The sequence below is a fragment of the Humulus lupulus genome, chromosome 4 (assembly GCF_963169125.1).
Source record: "Humulus lupulus chromosome 4, drHumLupu1.1, whole genome shotgun sequence".
Lineage (NCBI taxonomy): Eukaryota > Viridiplantae > Streptophyta > Magnoliopsida > Rosales > Cannabaceae > Humulus > Humulus lupulus.
The window spans coordinates 3831342-3847777 of record NC_084796.1 but is presented as its reverse complement, the minus strand read 5'-3'; the positions used below and the strand labels follow the sequence as shown (position 1 = coordinate 3847777).

The window sequence follows — 16436 nt, the reverse complement described above, 5'->3', positions numbered from 1 at the left end:
CAGTTCGACAGCGACCTGTTCACCGAGTTCTGTGACAGGCATGGAATTGTGAAAAGTTTCTCTTCCGTGGCCTATCCTCAGGCGAACGGCCAGGTCGAGGCTGTCAACAAGACTCTAAAGGCGAGCCTCAAGAAAAGATTAGATGAAGCAAAGGGAGTCTGGCCAGAACAGCTCCCCCAGGTCCTATGGGCATACCGGACCTCGCATCGGACTCCTACGGGTCATACTCTTTTCTCCCTAACCTTTGGGAGTGAAGCAGTCCTCCCCGTGGAAGTTAAGGTTCTGTCGCATAGAGTCCAGTCCTACGACCAAGGTCGGAACCATGAGCTCCTATGCCATTCCCTAGACCTAGTTGATGAAAGGCGATAAGATTCGCAACTCTAGCTCGCCCATTAACAGCAGAAGATCACTCGCTACTTTAACACCAAGGTCAGAAAATGCGCCTTTAGCGTTGGCGACTTGGTCCTAAGGAGAGTTTTCCTGGCCGGAAAAGATCCCAAAGATGGAGTCTTGGGACCGAACTGGGAAGGACCCTACCAGGTCATCGAAGTCATCAAGGAGGGAACTTATAAGTTATCTCGACTTGATGGAGGGACCGTCCCACAGACTTGGAACGCCATCCACTTAAAGAAATATTATCAATGATCCATTTGTAAGGCCTGGAAAGCCACTTTCTATGTATTAATAAAAATCAGCTTTTTACGCATATTTGCAATTGTAATCTTAAAGTAACCACGAAAGACCCTTTCCCAGTTACTTGGGGGGCATATGGTACCTGGATATAACCAGGTCTCCTTAACGACTTAGATGTTGATCCTTATCTACAGATAAGGGTTAACGCTAACTAAGTCCTATCCTGGTTTTAACCGGGTCATAAAACTTAGAAGTTGATTTAAATTTATTTCTCCTTGTTCTTCTTAAAGAGCTTGAGATATGGATAAAGTTAACACGAACTAAGTTTTCTAAATAAGCTCCTGGTTTTAACCGGGTCACAAAACTTAGAAGTTAATATGAATCCATTTTTCGTTGTTCTTCTTAAAGAACTTGAGATATGGATAAAAGTTAACGCGAACTAAGTTTTCTAAATAAGTTCGTGGTTTTAACCGGGTCACAAAACTTAGAAGTTAATATGAATCCATTTTTCGTTGTTCTTCTTAAAGAGCTTGAGATATGGATAAAAGTTAACACGAACTAAGTTTTCTAAATAAGTTCCTGGTTTTAACCGGGTCACAAAACTTAGAAGTTAATATAAATCCATTTTTCGTTGTTCTTCTTAAAGAGCTTGAGATATGGATAAAAGTTAACACGAACTAAGTTTTCTAAATAAGTTCCTGGTTTTAACTGGGTCATAAAACTTAGACGTTGATGTAAATCTATTTATCGCTCGATGTTCTTTTCAAAGAGCTCGAGATATATATAGCGGTTAACACGAACTAAGTTTATCAAAAAGATATATATTGTAGCCAAAAGCATGAAAAAATATGAGTTAAAGGTGTAAGGCAAATTGTCTTGAGGTGAAAACACCTCATGCAAAGGTTACATACAAAAAAAAAAAAAAAGAACTTAAAAATACTCAAAGGCAGAAAGAAAAAGCGCCCTAGGCCCCGTCAGTTGGCCCTTTGGAGGTCGCTGTTTCACCCTGCTCCGCCGCGCCAGAGGCCTCCCCAGTTTCCGAGGGCGGCGCCTCTTTCTCAAGGCGAGCTTGAAACTTCACCACCAAGTTCGCCCAAAGTTTCAGTGACATGAAGGAGAAGTTAGCCTCCGGGTTGAAAGCCCAGCAGTGATAGAACAGGTCCTGCAGGGACTGCTCCGATGTGGCCCGTTCGGCTTCCAGGGTAGCCTGGGCGGCCTGGACCTCAGTCTTCGCCGCCTCGAGGTCTGCCTGCGAGGTGGCAAGGGAGGTCTCGAGCTCCTGGACCTTCAAGCGGGTCTTCTCCAAGTCGACCTGGGTCTTCTCCAACTCGACCTTCGAGGTCGCCAGGGCATCCTTAGTCTCCTTAACCTCCTGAAGGGTGGCCTGGTGCTCGGTCCTCATGTCATCGAGCTGAGTTCTGGCCCTGATGATGCTCCGGTGAAGGGCGACGACACCCTGCGAGGAATGAAAGATAAACTGGCTCAGAGGAAAAATAAGGCGGAGTGTAATGGTAAAAGCTTTAAAAGAGCAGGGCAGCTTACCGTTAGGGTCATGCTCATTGAAGAGTCCATAACGTCAACCGGGCTCATTGTCTCGATAGTCCGAAGTTCCTTCTCGGTGAACTTATAGATATGGCTAACGGCGTAGTTCGCCGATTCGTACACTGTTCCCCGGAAGGCCTCTGGGATCTTCTCCAGGTCCTGGGGATTGACCGGGATGCGTACATCGGAGGCCACCACAGACGGAGCCCGGAGCTCCGTCCCTGCGTCCTAGGTGACGGTTGGAGTTCGCTGAGGTGGCGGAGGCATTTGGCCTGCTCCGGCAGCAAGAAGAATCGCTCCCGCGTCCTGGGCTGGCGGGGTTTTCCCCTTCTCCTTTGCCGGGGACTTGGTGGAGGTCCCAGCAGTGCTCCTGGACCCCCGGAGCCTTTTCAGTCTTGGCCCAGCTGAGGGGTTTCCCCCGAAGACTGCGCCTCGCAAGCTCCCCTCGGGCTGAGACATCTCTTCTGTTAAACAAAGAACATGGTTATTACAAGTTAACAATCATACACAGATAAAGACAAAATGTTAAAGCTAAAAAAAAGTATACGAATACTAAGGGAACCCTACCCCCCGAGCTGGAAGAACCTAAGATGATTATTTCCCGAACTGGCGCAGGTTCTGGCTCCGGGTCCGATTCCGGGCTAGATTCTCCTACGTACTACCTAAGCCCCGGGGCATAGATACCCCTTTGGAGTGATGACCATGTTTGTAGGTTTGTGCCATACTCTTGGAAAAGGATCGACCTAAAGGCTAGGGTATTATCTACTACTACGGTACCCCTAGGCCGGCTCTCTTGGTGATCCAGCACGAGCTGGTCGACACAATGGAGCAGAAGTGTGTTTAGGTCCGAATTGCTCCTGTGACGATGGAAGACCTACTTAGGATTGAACCTAGCCAGCCGAGGGTCTACAGCGACCCTATCTAGACTCCTAAACAAGTAATGGTTACCTTGGCCAGAAGGACCCGCGGCTGCTCCGGATTGGATCCTCTCCTCGCCCGTCCTCTGGGCGACCTCCAAAGGCTCCTCACGAGCGGAACTTCGTCACCCTCGTCCTCCTCGTATTCATCTTCTGCGACCTCCTCCACGTTGATAGGCCTGGTGTCCCGAGCTGGAGGCGGCCCTCGGGGCCTCTTTAGGTTCAAGGTCTGATTTGGAAAAATCAGCTTGCAGAACACCATCGTCTCGTCCGTCACGAGCGTGCGATAATCCTTCTCGCTGGGGGGCAAGCCCACCAGCGTGTCATATTGGTCCCTGAGGGTCACAAACTTTTTGGTCCTCGCGAAGATGGCTGCAAGATTAGTTTGAGTCAGAGTGGAGTATGGGAGGAGTTAAAATAACGCTTAAAAGGCGAGCTAAAGACGGGAGCACTTACGAGGACGATTGAAGTAGTGGTGCTCGCAGTTTCGGAACCCAGTTGACATGAAGAATTGGTCCTTGAAATCATTGGGGTGGCTGGGCAGCTCGATGACCGGCGCCATGTTAGGAAAATAGGTTAAATAGTAAAACCCGTCGCCTTGCCCCTGCTGGTCCGGGCTGGCTTTGAGGCAAAAGAAATATAAAATATCCGTAGGAGTGAGGACCTCCCACTCATGCTTCTGGAATAATTACCTCAACCCTGCCAGCAGACGATAGGAGTTGGGGGGGAGCTGAAATGGGGCCAACCCCACGAAGTTCAAGAAATCAGCAAAGTACTGATCCAGGGGAAGGAAGGCCCCTGCTTTAAAGTGTTCACCGCTCCAGGCCGCGAACGACTCGTTGAGCGGCGAGCAGCTTCGCTCGCCCTCCGCAGCAGGTCGGGCTATGACGGAAGCTTTCCCCAGCGCGATATTGTGAGTGAGGAAGAGTTTGTTAATCTTCGTCTGATCGATTATCTTGGAGACGATTCTCTCCGCCTCAAAGAATGCGTCAAGGGCCACCTCGACCTCCTTCTCCACTGCCGGCCCGAAACGGGGAATCAGGGAGCTAGGCATCACCGCCTTTCCTTTCTCCTGCTGGGAGGCCGAGCTTCCAACGTTCTTCTGGGGGAGATTCTTTTTTGGAGCCATCTGGTCGCCTAGCGAACAAAAGAAAACACTTTAGAAAAGGCGACCCAAGCAGGAGGAAGAAGCAATTATTATTTGCACGAGCTGAGGTAAGCCCAGCTCGTGGAGGGTGGAACCACGCGGTTCAGTGAACACGCGCGTATACTCCCAACAGATCCCAGATTACTCGGAATTCGTGTGTTAGGAGGCTCAGAATAGAATTTTCCTTGGGGGGGAAATTTCAATAGGCAGAAAATTACAAAACCGCTTATGAGGTGTGTTCCCTAAGCTACCCGGTTTTGCACCCAAAGTTCCCAAAACTCCTACCCAAAAATTTTCCCCAAAAAAAGTATCCTGAAACCCATACTCTAAAGCGATTTCCTACAACAAATATACCCTAACCTAAAAAGGGCTGTCACCCTCCATATCCACAAAACCCAGAAAACCCTTGCATGCGGCTACAGTGAATTTTTTTTACCTAAGCTACAGTAGCATGTTTTCAAAGTATGCAGGGTCAGGAAACTTACTGTGTATGACTGGGAGGTAGACGAGAGTGTTTCATTGGTAGGAGCTTCGTCGGTGTAGTAGCTTCCAAAGCTTCGGAGAAATCCGTGCGCCTAAGCTTCTTGAACGATGAAAATGGCAGCAGCAGAGTCAAGGGTTTCGTTCTTCTGGAATATGGAGAGGAAAGAGGAAAAGAGGTTTGAAAAATTTCGAATGAAAGGGTGGCCCGTGCGTAGGGTGGCCACCCCCTTTTTATATGCGAGAAGGATCACGTGTAGAAGGCCCTTGGATGGCCCTGATGAGGGATCCGAGGCCTTCCACTCGAAATACGAAACGACGGCTGGGCATAGGCTAGGCCATTAAATGCGGTTCTCGTAAGATGTACCGTCACCACCCATGGTGTGCCACGTATCAGGCGCCTGCGTAAAGAGTGGAATGCGAAGAGTTGTGGGGGAGTCTAAAAGCCCCTGCTATGGTCTTATATACGACGTCATATACCACGAGCAGGAGCTTGGGGGGCAGATGTACGCCCTGTTTTTCCCACGGGTTGATTAGCAGGCCGAGCTTCGGACTAATCAGGGTTAGTCCATAAACATCCCCTAGGTCGGAGCTCCTGTCTTGAGGTCGTACCCCCCCTTTTAGCTCGAGGAATCCTCAAGGACTCGCCAAGACTCCCAAGACTGGAGCAAGGAATCGGAAGGCCGAAGGTCGGGTCAGATACACAGCTCGTGGTACGAGCTAGATATGGAGGCTATGACCCCTTGTAAAGTCAACACACGCAAGATAAACGTGCATATATCTGACATCACGTGTCTGATATCTCCCTGACTTCTCGGACACGCTGCAGGAACGTGCGTGTTCAGACACCCACGGCTGGGTTGGGCCGTGCGGCCCATTATCTCCTTACCTATCGATTTAACCATACTTATGTGTCAGGTTTAGGAATTAATCATGAATGTCACAGAGTTGATATGACAAATAAGAAGGTCACAGGATGACCACCTTACCAACTTCCAGGTGCCTTCTCCTATAAATATGGAGACCAGGGAGTTGATAAGGGTTGGAAAAAATAGTCTCTGGAGAGATATACTTTGTAACCAAATACCCAGAATATATCAATAATATTGGCTAGTGGAGTAGAAGGATTTTAACCTTTGAACCACTTAAAAATGTGTCTTGAGTCATCTATTTCATTCACTAAGATCTTATATCTGTTACGGTTCTACATTCAGCGCTAATCCCTTCCTCTCTTTCTCTTAATTACCTGTTGCCGAAGAACCGCGTCAACAATTACATATAACGTTAGAGACTTTTACCAGCAAAAATGTAAATAAAGGACTTAAATGCTACACTTGTTAAGAAAACAAAACTTTTAACACTAATTACGTTTTAAAAGTTACAATTAAAGTTTTACAAAAATACCACCACAAATTTTTGGTTATCCCAGTCTATCTCGATTGCCCGTGTTAATTACAGTCAAAATAGAATGTATACAATTTCTTGGCCCAACAACAATATAGGCCATAAAAAATATATACAATTTCTTGGCACTATTTTCATCATCATCATTACACATGTCTACAAGTTTGGTTCTTCACCATGATAAGTATATTTTATATTGTTTGCTCGGCACGCCGAATTCTTATCTTTTTTTTATGAAATTTTTTATAAAACATAATGAAAATTTGACTACGCTTGGTTCATTTTATTAATAGAACTTTAAAATATTATTTCTATGCAAAATTCACAAATAACAATTGTTCCTATAAGAAAAAAGAGTTTTAAAGGCAACACTATTAGAGGCGAGAGCTTGTTGCCCCTAATATACATATTATTAACGTCACCATGTGGCTAGTCGCCCTTAGTATGAAAAAAAAAGTATTAAAGGTAATGCGTCGACCCTATTAATAAGAAATTTTGACCGACACCAAGCAGAGGAAATTAATTTTCCCAATTTTATTTTGGTGGAAATTATTAAAACAATACGTTTTAATATTATGGACGGCGCGTTGCCCATAATAGTTTAATCTATCGCCCCTAATAATGTTATCTACCCTGATCCCATGGTCTTCTTCGCCACATCTCTCTAAAACCCCAGAATCACAAACTGAAAAACCTAGACCCCCTATTCTAATTCTCCATATCTATCTCATATATTCTCTTCCATTCTCTTCTCATGTTCTCTCTTCCTCACCTCCAATACCCCTTTATTCTCCTCATCACTTGCTATATATCTATATATATATATTAGAATTTATTTATTTATTTGTCAGTATTTATTTATAAATATATATTGAATGTGTTTGTGTAGAAAATTGAAGGAGGGTTCTCTCTCTAGGTATCTTTCTTGGAGACACCTTTGAAATATTTGGAGCGACTGATATGAACTTATCACCCGAAAAACCCCAAAAATGATGAAGCAGAGCTTTTTTTGCATTTACAGCATAGTGATCTTTTTGGGGTAACAAATCTCTCCTAAAGCCTTTAAGAATGACTTTTTAGGGTTTTAGGGGGGAGATGCCTCACATTATAATAGTGTGTGTTAAGGTAGTTTAGATGAATATAATTTCATAAATTTAGATAAATATTGGGGGTGACTAATATGAATTTGTCACCCAAAATACCCCAAAAAGGATGAAGTAGAGCTTTTTTTGCATTTACAGCATAGTGGCCTTTTGGGGCAACATGTGTCTCCTAAAACCTTTAGGAACGACTTTTTAGGGCTTTAGGGGGAGATGTCTCACATTGTAGTAGTGTGTGTTCAGGTAGCTTATAGACAAATATAATTTCATAAATCTAGATAAATATTAATTTGTCACCTAAAAAACTCTAAAAATGATAAGTAGAACTTTTATTTGCATTTACCGCATAGTGACCTTTTTGGGGCAATGATAAGCGTACAAAATATACGCTTATTTATAACATTTTCGGATTGATTTGGTTGTTTTTCTCAAGATAAAGTTTCTATTTAATCTGTTTGGTGAACTTGTGCAGTGTGTCGTAATAATTCTGATTTGTTCGAGAATGTTGATAAATATTTGTTTGAGTAGTCAGAATTGGTGACCATTTGGGAAATTTGGTACAGGCGATATATCGCCTGCCTTGGGCGATATATCGGCATAAGGAGGAATTTCAAATTTTGGCTTTGTAGAAACGACATCAGAAACTCGCGTTTTTATCGAGAAGATTCAACAGGCGATATATCGCATCATCATAGGCGATATATCGGCACAAGGTCATTTTTGGAAATTTTTATGGAAATTCGTAGGTTTTTGGATTTTTGTAAAGAGAATAAAAAGAAGATCGAAAAGGACAGAGAGAGGAAGCATTCTGACGGCAGAGGGAAAGAAACAGAGAAGAATCCACGTTTATTTTGTTTGTGTTTATTTATGCTTTTGAATTTTAGATTGTGTGATGAAGATTAATATTATGAACTAATTTCGTATTTAGAGTATTTTAATGTAGTCACTGGATATTCTATTCGTCTTTAATGCAACTTCTATGAATCTTTGAATTTATGGTTGTCTATTGTTCTTATGTTTAATGCTTGTAATTGATTGGCCATCTGTTGCATGATTATTGGTTTTAATTCAATATCTGAAAAGTGAGAATTGGAATAGCTTTAGACAATAGAAATAGATTTCAATTTAGAATGAAAGTATCAAATTGGTTTGTGTAGCAATTAGGTTTTTGTTCTTAATGCGGTTTATGTGTCGAATTTATCACAGACATGTAGAGAATTCACAAGTAAACTGAATATTTTATATCTTGAGAAAGAATAGAATTGTCAATAGTAAACCTGCTATAATCATAGATCAAAGAAACATATTAGTTGTATTATTGATTGAATAGAATTGAAGGTTGATGAAATTAGAATACTCTAATCTTTCGCTTATATTAAATTTCGTTAATTAAATTGTGCTTCCTTAGTTTATTGTTCATTGCTAATTGTCATTAAAATTTCATTAGTCAAATAGAAATAAAAGTTTTCTATTGGTAATTATTAGATCAATTCCCTGACGGAACGATAATATATTTCCACTACTATTACTTGTTTATTCGATTGCGTATACTTGCGCAGTAGTAAAAATTCGCAACAAGTTTTTGGCGCCGTTGCCGGAGAATTGATATTCTATTAATATCAAAATAGTTAATTTTTATTCTAATTTGGCTATTTTTATTATTTGAACTAATCCAAGTTGTCGCACTTTGTTTTAATAGGTGAATCTTTTGTATGCGACGTGAAGGATCTGCAAATCTTGTGCCTGTTAATCCTGAAATCGAAAGATCCTGCAGACAAAACAAAAGGAAAAAGAGGTTGGAAGCATCAATGGCTGCCAACCAAAGAGACGGGGTTAACAACAATGATGGTCAAAATCACATCGCTCAGGACCAAAATGTGCGAGCATTAAGAGATGATGTGCTCCCTGCTGTCACAGGAGTGCACTCGTGCATTAGGCCACCGACTGTTACTGCCAATAACTTTGAGATTAAGCCGGCGATGATACAAATGGTCCAGACCTCTGTCCAATTTGGCGGTCTCCCCAATGAGGATCCTAACTTGCTGTAGAGTCCAAGAACTTTACTTAGCTAATTGTTTAGTAGTATTATAGTATGTTTAGTGTTATCATTGTTACTTTGGATTTTTGGTTCAGACCGGGAGTTATTTGGACACTCATAGTAGTACTTATAGATTTTCTAAGTTTAACCTATAGTTTAAGAATATTAAGTATAACCTAAGGTTTGATTAATGTGTCTGATATTAAGGAATATATTATTATATTATAAGGTTTAGACATCAACCAATAGGATTTTAAGCACATGTTTTGAATGGTAATTAAGGATTTAGTATTTTTGAGGATTAAATTAAATAAGGGTAAAAGTTTGAATGTATAGGGTCAGTCAGCAGCTTTGAGCACGTTGAGGGCTTAGTCAAGGCTGTTTACTCCATTCAAACTCAGCTAAAAATGTGTAAATTCGTGTTTAAATATTCAGCGTATGCCGATATATCGCAGCTATAGGGGGCGATATGTCGCAGCACGTAGATACGGAAAACACGAATCGATGCACGGTCGCCTCGGGAACAAAGGTCCAGGCGATATATCGCCTATAGGGGGCGATATATCGCCTCCACCAGCATGAATTCAAATACATTTGAATTCTTTTCCCTTCAGCCATTCAAACTCCTTCAACAGTCCAGCATCTTCTGAACGAGTCTTCAGCCTCTGCTGAACGATTATTCAAATGATTTTCACCTAAAAAGCCATTATTTTTATTCAAGTAAAATCAAGATATTTTCATTCCCAAACTCTATAAATAGGACCTAGTACCCAGCCATTATTCACCATTTGCTCTAAGTTCAGAGGCTGCTAGTGTTAAGTGAGTGAGAGAGTGTAAACACTTGGTTTGGGGAAAAACTATAAGCTTAAACATCATAAGCTTATCAAACACTTGGGAAGTAAGTGAGTGCTATAGTATTTCGGTGGATGTTAGATTGATCTTGCAATCTTTGAGGTAAACCCAAAACTCTAGTCCTTTCTGTATTCTATGTTATTTCTTTTCTCAAAACCTTCTACTCAGTCCCCTAACCTTATTCGTATTTTTGGTTAGGGAATCCAAGTTCTTAAGCACTTAAGTGGTGGTAAGCATATTTTCGTTTAATGGTTTAGTCTTCCTATTCTCTTTCATTTCATCTCCTTTCTTTAGACTCACCCTTGTTCATTGTGGTTTTAGGAGTGTTCCAAAAGTCCTAACTCAGTCCATTTTATCCCAGTAACTTTGGTAAGGAAAATAGGCTAGAATTAATATGTTATGTGCTTATGTTATCTATATGTTTATGTTATTAAAAGTGTTATGATATGTATATGTGTATGTAGGCTTGGGCATATGACCCATATGACTAACAAGACCCCAAATGGGTTATGGGCATATGACCTACTTAGCTAGTAGGACCCCATTAACCCCATGGGCATATGCTTGTTTAGTCTATGGGACCCCAAGTAATAATGGCCATTATAATAAGTGTATGTTATATGTATTATGTTAAGTCTTTATGTTTTCTTATGAAATTGTGTATATGACTATGTGTTAGGTTTTTCCTTGCTGGGCATTAGGCTCACTCCTTTCTGTTTATGTGCAGGAAAATAAGCTTAGAGGCGGTAAGATTCGTGATGCTTGGGAGGATGTGTATCGATGATGAATGGAGTCAAGGGGCCGAGCGTTATCGATTCGAGGATGTAGTCTCCTTTTATGTTTTTTATGGTTTTACATGTATTTTCCGCATTATTATGTAATGTCTTTTATTTTAAATCTTATTTTGTTTTAAAGACAATGGGATCCCAAAATCCTTCTTAGTATTCGTTTTTTGTAAATAACTCTTATTTTCAAGTTACTCAATAAATTATGGTATTTTCGTAAAATGTAAGTTTTTATGTATAGTTTCGATAATGGTCCAATTAGTCTAGATTAGTGGGTCATTACACTTGCACATAATGAATTTCCTTGAGCTATGTGCAACGTTTAAGTTTAATGGGGTGAGCGATGATGCAATAAGGCTGAGATTGTTCCCTTTTTCACTAAGGGACAGGGCAAAAAGTTGGCTTATTTCTCTACAGGCCAACTCAATCAATACATGGGAGGAACTAGCTCAGAAGTTTCTCTCAAAGTTTTTTCCTCCTACAAAAGCTGCTAAGTTGAGGGGAGAAATCAATAACTTCTATCAGAATGAGGGAGAGTCATTGTACGATGCATGGGAAAGATTCAAAGACCTGCTCAGGAAATGCCCTCATCACGGTATAGAGAAGTGGATGTTAGTCCACAATTTTTATAATGGGCTTTGCGGTACTACTCGCACTATAATAGATGCAGTAGCAGGTGGTGCTTTCATGAGTAAAGGGGCTGATGAGGCATATGAATTGTTAGAGGAGATGGCTATGAACAATTATCAGTGGCCTGCCGAATGAGATACTTCACAGAGAAAAGTAGCTGGGGTACATGAATTAGATGATATCACTCCTTTAACTGCTCAGGTTGCTTCATTGACAAAGCAGTTGCAACAAAACAAGATCTCAGCTCAAGTCCAGGCTATACAGATGCAATCAGGGTGTGAATTATGTGGAGGGCCTCATTTGTATGAACAGTGTACAGCGGCCAACATGTATGGTAATATGCCAGTTAATCAGGCTCAGGTACAGGCAGTTGGTAATTTTCAGAGGCCTTATCAGAATCCGTTCGCCAATACTTATAATCATGGGTGGAGAAATCACCCAAATTTCTCTTGGAGAAACAATCAGGGCCAACAGTCACAGTTTCAAGGGCCATACCAGCAAAACATGTCACAACAGCCTATGAATCAAGCCTCATCGTCACACCAGCCTAGACCGCAAGATCAACCAGAAAAGCCTAATGAGTTGCAAGCAGCCTTGTTGACCCTCACTAATACTCAAACTCAATTCATGATTGAAACCAAATCCTCTATTCGAAACCTTGAGACACAAGTGGGTCAGTTGGCCAACATGCTTAATAACAGACCGCAAGGGAATTTTCCTAGTAATACCGTGGTAAATCCTAAAGAGAACTGTCAAGCAATTTCATTGAGGAATGGTAAGCAAGTGGAGCAGCCCAGTGTACAAAAGTCAGTGGTTCAGAATGAAGAGTTGAGTGAGAAATCAGATACAAAAGCGAATGGGGTTACTGAAGACCACCAGGGTTCAAACAAGTGTCCTCCCTTTGTTGATAGTCAGCCACTTCAAGTTCCATATCCTCAGAGGCTTAGAAAAACTACACTGGATAAACAGTTTTCTAAGTTTTTAGAGGTATTCAAAAAGTTGCACATCAATATTCCATTTGTTAAGGCATTAGAGCAGATGCCTAGTTATGTCAAATTTATGAAAGAGATTTTGTCAAAGAAAAGAAAGATGGAGGAGTATGAGACGGTGGCAGTCACTGAAGAGTGCAGTGCGATATTGCAGAGGAAGTTGCCCCAAAAGTTGAGAGATCCGGGGAGCTTTACCATACCTTGCACCATTGGAAAATTTGAATGTAAGCACGCTTTATGTGATCTGGGGGCAAGTATTAATCTGATGCCCTTAACTGTGTTCAGACGACTGGGTTTGGGTGAGGCAAGACCGACAACCGTCACTCTACAACTAGCAGATCGATCGGTAAAACATCCACGGGGAATTATTGAAGATGTTCTTGTGAAGGTGGATAAGTTTATTTTTCCTGCTGATTTATCGTTTTGGATATGGAGGAGGATATGGATGTACCAATCATTCTGGGCAGGCCATTTTTAGCTACTGGGCAGGCTTTGATTGATGTTCAGAAAGGTGAGCTGACATTGCGAGTTCAGGACGAAGAAGTAGTATTCAACGTGTTTAAGGCCTTAAAGTTTGCAAATGTCAATGACAGCTGTTTCAAAGTTGACATAGTAGAGAAAGCGGTGGCAGAAATTCATCTTACAGAGGATTCACTTCAGAAGAGCTTGACAATTGGGGATATATCATTTATGACTGCAAGTTGTACACGATTTCTGGGCAACCAAATCAGATAAATAAAATAAATACTAATAATTTCCAATTCAAGAAAAAGATATTCTGTTATAGAAAAATATATATATTTATTTTATTAACACATAAATAAAAATCTGAAAATAGAAAGACATATTTCAACAAAACAAGAAACTACCCATTTTCGAAATTCACCACAAAATATTACAAAAGAGGAAACTACTAATTTCGAAAATAGCCTTTTAATTAATTTTGTCATAATTGTCAAAAATGCCAATAAATGATTTTACAATCTCCCCCTTTGGCAATTTGATAGACAAAATTAATTCAAAAACCTGCAACACAAATGTTAGTGATAAGTAAAGAGAAATAACTCCCCCTACAAACATGCATGAACTTATAACAAACATGTAAATAAACTAGACTTAACTCCCCCTCAAAATAAGAAGGTCCAGAGTTAAAAAAAACAATAATCAAACAGGTTTTTGGAAAAAGTAACTACTCTCCCCCTTTGTGTCTTTCAAAGAAGCCAAAGAACCATAAAACAAAAAAGAGTATCAATGTTTAATGGACAAAAACTAAAATAAAACTAAACAATTCGATCTTTGGACAGAGATTGAACCTCCAACGCAGAACGTTGCAGTCCTTCAATTGACATCACTCGAGCACTCAAAGAATCAACAGAGGCTCGAACAACAGCTATTTCTGTTGCAACAATTCCTGAATCTGTGGCAACAGAGGAGGAGGCATGAGGAATGTCATCCGAGGCAATCTTCAGAGATTGGGGCTTGACTTTCTTGGAGGACGGAGCAGCAGTGGCTACAGTAGGAGGGGTAGAGGCCTTGTAGGAAGCAGCAGTAGTGGGTGCCACCAAGTCTTCTTGATCACGTTGGAGATCTTTTTTCTGCATACTCAACACTTTATAAATAACTTGAGGAAAAGGAAGATTCAAGTTTTTCCTGTTACCTTTGCGAAACCCAATGATTTGATCATGAATAACCGAAGCCAAATTTATACCAAGATCGGTCCCCACCTTGTACAAAAATGAGGCCATATCAAAAGAGATAGTGGCGGTGTGAGAAGTGGGCTTCCGATTTGTTGTGGCAAACTTATGGAGGACAACATACGTGTAGGTGAGATTGGAGACTGAGATGACTGTATTAGATGGCCATACCATTTTTTGACCTACTAACTCAGTGATAACCATGTCCTTGTCAAGAGAGGCACCATCAACATCATCCTCGACATCAAGGGGAAGATGCAAAGCAAGAGCAATGTCTTGAGGAGAAAAAGAGAACCAATGGCCCCTAACAAACACTTTTTTATACAGAGGAGATGAAGGTTCAATAATTTCATTAGTAAGATTGGCATAGAATTCCTTGACTATTCTATCTACAAAACCAGAAAATTTAACCAAAGAACCTGTCCATTGTCGATCTTGAAGCATTGTTAGCACACCAAAAGGACGATGACCACTCAAGACATAATTTCTTTCAATGATAAATTTCCTTTGAGCATATAGAACCATATCACGTGCATTATCATTATAGCAAAAAATGGAAGAATAAGGTTTGAAATTTACACCTGAACGTTTTGGAGATGGTGTAGAACCAGAAATAGGTTTCTTCCCTTTAGCTTTGGATGTCAAAGGAGATGCAATTTGGTCTGAGTCAGATTCGGCTTCTTGTTCAGAGGGGACAATGTCTTCTTTTTCTGGCTCATCAGACTCAGCCTCTGATTCTGCATTGTCAGGAACCGTTTCATCAGACAATGTGGTATCATGGGTTGCTTCAGATTCTGACTTTTCTTCCTCAGGATCAGATTCGGAGGAAGACAGTGAAGGGGGATGAGCTTTCAATTTTTTCTTGGCAGTAGACAAGGGAGAAAGAGACGCGTCCAACCCCAATTTCCTTTTGGGAGTCACAGAATTTTTCTTGGACTGACTCGGCTTCAAGGGCAATTTGAGCAACCCAGCAGCAACAGCTTTGGAAGAGGATGAAACAGATTTCGATTTTGCCCTAGCCTCCAAAGACGAATCAAACGGAAGAGGAGAATGGTCCTTGGCTCGAGAGGGCACCACCACTTCAGATGGTGGTGCAACAATGTCAGCAGAGATATCTGGAAACACCATAGGGTGTTCATGAGAGAGCGAAAACACCTTCTTGCGTGCCTTGGATTTGCAGGACTTTCCAACAGATGTGGGAGCTGCTAGAACAGAAAGAGGCGCTGTTGACACAGATGGAGGAGGCGAAGGAGATGGTATCTTTCGGGATTGAGAAACAGGAGTCTTCTTGGAGGAAGCACCACGAGTTCTTACCATTTTTTTCTCTGAAAAAAAAAACTAAAACACTTACAAGAAAATGAGAGAAAAAAAAATTAGAAGGAGAAGAGATAACTGAATGAAGTCGTGGGTGAGAGGAAATAGGGTAATGGCATGCCTTTTTAAATATATTACTTACCCAAAATGAATACCCACGGCAAAAAGAGGTTTCCCTTTTTTATTTAAAAAATTGTTTTAATTAAACAAGAAAAGGAAACAATCTTGAAGACACACGATCCACATACAACTTTCCTTTTTTTTTTAAAAAAAAAAAACTGTTTATAAAAATGTAGTATGTATAAAAACCCAAACCAAAAAAGGTAACCAGAAACAAATACCCTACACGATCTCCTTATTGACTTTTTCCCTTTTTGTTTTTTTTTTAAAAAAAAAAATCCTAAACAAAGTACAAGACAATAAAGATACAAATCATGATATTCCAAAATGAGAAAGAAGACAAAAATAAATTCCTTGGAGACAAAGAATATATTAAATCACACAATTAAATGCATAATTTCTCATAATCACCACAATGATTCGGTCCACCATGTATTTCCTTGATTATCATTTTTTTTATTTTATATATATGCACAAAAATAAAAACTCAACCCAAAAAAAAATCTGCATTGATCAAAGAGAGTCATCCTGATAAGAATAAAATCAAGCAAATGAAAATAAGTATTAGTGTAAACCAAAGATAAGAACACTTGGGAAAATGAAAAATTAGAAAGAATATTCGAGAGAAATAAAACACAATTCAGTCACAAGCACATATTCTTAAGTGAATCAATCAACATGTATGAGTCTTACACACATTTTTTTTTATAAACTGTGTACAAATTTTTTTTTTTATTGCATTGTTTCAAGCATAAGTGTGTGACAGTGTATGCAAGGAAACATTGCCCAAT

The 16436-nt window shown here is 40.6% G+C and overlaps 2 protein-coding genes and 1 non-coding gene across 3 annotated transcripts; 1 reads left to right on the top strand and 2 right to left on the bottom strand.

Annotated features, from left to right (window-relative positions):
- The first annotated feature begins 11192 nt into the window (after nt 1-11192).
- LOC133830740 (uncharacterized) lies at nt 11193-13751 on the top strand. The gene is made up of 7 exons (XM_062260789.1): nt 11193-11606; nt 11676-12124; nt 12230-12452; nt 12555-12652; nt 12803-12863; nt 12953-13220; nt 13738-13751. Exons 1-7 carry the CDS (start codon nt 11193-11195, stop codon nt 13749-13751), a joined length of 1527 nt encoding a protein of 508 aa, XP_062116773.1.
- On the bottom strand, nt 11391-11497 carry LOC133833227 (small nucleolar RNA R71). The gene has a single exon (XR_009892621.1). It is a non-coding gene; the product is annotated as a small nucleolar RNA R71 (small nucleolar RNA).
- A 46-nt stretch (nt 13752-13797) lies between the features above and the next one.
- LOC133830738 (uncharacterized) lies at nt 13798-15528 on the bottom strand. Its single transcript, XM_062260785.1, has one exon. It carries the CDS (start codon nt 15526-15528, stop codon nt 13798-13800), a length of 1731 nt encoding a protein of 576 aa, XP_062116769.1.
- Nucleotides 15529-16436: the final 908 nt, after the last annotated feature.

Coding starts and splice junctions, on each gene's coding strand:
- LOC133830740 (XM_062260789.1), top strand. CDS start 11,193: ATGAATTTCCTTGAGCTATGTGCAACGTTTAAGTTTAATGGGGTGAGC. Junction 11,607..11,675: donor TGAGTAAAGGGGCTGATGAG/GCATATGAATTG, acceptor GATACTTCACAG/AGAAAAGTAGCTGGGGTACA. Junction 12,453..12,554: donor TTGATAGTCAGCCACTTCAA/GTTCCATATCCT, acceptor CCATTTGTTAAG/GCATTAGAGCAGATGCCTAG.
- LOC133830738 (XM_062260785.1), bottom strand. CDS start 15,528: ATGGTAAGAACTCGTGGTGCTTCCTCCAAGAAGACTCCTGTTTCTCAA.